Source organism: Terrapene carolina, unplaced genomic scaffold, assembly GCF_002925995.2.
Source record: "Terrapene carolina triunguis isolate 2854851 unplaced genomic scaffold, T_m_triunguis-2.0 Scaffold19427, whole genome shotgun sequence".
NCBI lineage: Eukaryota > Metazoa > Chordata > Testudines > Emydidae > Terrapene > Terrapene triunguis.
Genome location: NW_020683778.1, coordinates 1 through 1,079, shown reverse-complemented (window position 1 = coordinate 1,079; position 1,079 = coordinate 1). Strand labels below are relative to the sequence as shown.

Here is a 1,079-nt window from a genome sequence, read left to right as displayed (position 1 = left end):
GTGCTGCAGGGAGCGGGGGGCTCAGCAGGGGTCTGTACAAAAACTAACCCATCACCCTTCTCCCAGAGTCCACCCAAAATGTACCCAAGGTGAAAGTCCTCTACTCCTGCAACACCAAGCCAGGCGCTGTCGAGCTGGTGTGCTTCATCTCTGGCTTCTACCCCGAGACTTTGACGGTGGAATGGCTGGTGGACGGCCAGCCCGGGGAACTAAAGGGTGACACTGAGCCTCCCAAGAAGGACGCCGACGGCCGCACCTTCAGCACCCGCAGCAATGCCAGTGTCTCCCAGAGCAAGTGGCTGGAGGGCAAGAAGTACACCTGCCAGGTGTCCCACCCAGACACCGGCACCAAAAAGCAGGGCCACGCCAGCAAGTGCGAAGGTGAAGCTCACCGGCGCTAGGCTCCCTACGAAGAGGAGGGGCAGTGGCGGATTCAGAGTTAGTGGGGCCCTGTGATCAGCTTCATTTTTGGGGGCCCCCTTGGGGCCCAGCCAAGAAAAAGAACATTCTCTCTTATCTGCCCCCGCCCCTGTTTTTCATTCTTGTTTTCTTTATCCTCCTCCTGTAAGTAATAGCAAATAAATGAAAATAAAGTGAGGTACCTTGATAGTTCTTGTAGTCGAACTTATTTTTCCACAGACCACTTGAAAATTGCTGGGGGTCTCGGTGGACACTTAATGATCTTTCCAAACATTGTCTGTACTGTTAGCTAACTATTGTAAAGCGCTTTCGATAAGAGCACTTTATAAAAATAATGTAAAGAAACATTGGGGTGCAGGGTCTGGCCAGGAGTTAGGGTGCAGGAGGGGGCTCAGGGTTGGGGCAGGAGTTTGGGCGATTACCTGGGGCAGCTCCATTTGGCGCGAGGGGTGGAGGTGGGAATGAGGGGTTGCATGAGCTCCCATTTGGTGCTCAGGGTGGGAGGATCTGGGGGGGGTGCAGGAGTCAGGGCAGGGGGCTGGGGGTCTGTGTGGGGTGCAGGAGTCAGGGCAGGAAGCTGGGGTCGTGGAGGGGCTCCCAGCCCCAGCCCTACCCCAGCCCCCTACCCTGAGCGGCTCACGGCAGGGGGCTTGGTGGGG

At 56.7% G+C, this 1,079-nt stretch overlaps 1 gene segment (V, D, J or C); it reads left to right on the top strand.

Moving 5' to 3' along the window:
- Positions 1-62: 62 nt before the first annotated feature.
- LOC112123325 lies at positions 63-401 on the top strand (the record flags this gene model as incomplete). The annotated part of the segment is given in 1 exon segment: positions 63-401. A coding segment is annotated over 1 exon segment (339 nt), but the record flags the coding sequence as incomplete, so codon positions are not given.
- Positions 402-1,079: the final 678 nt, after the last annotated feature.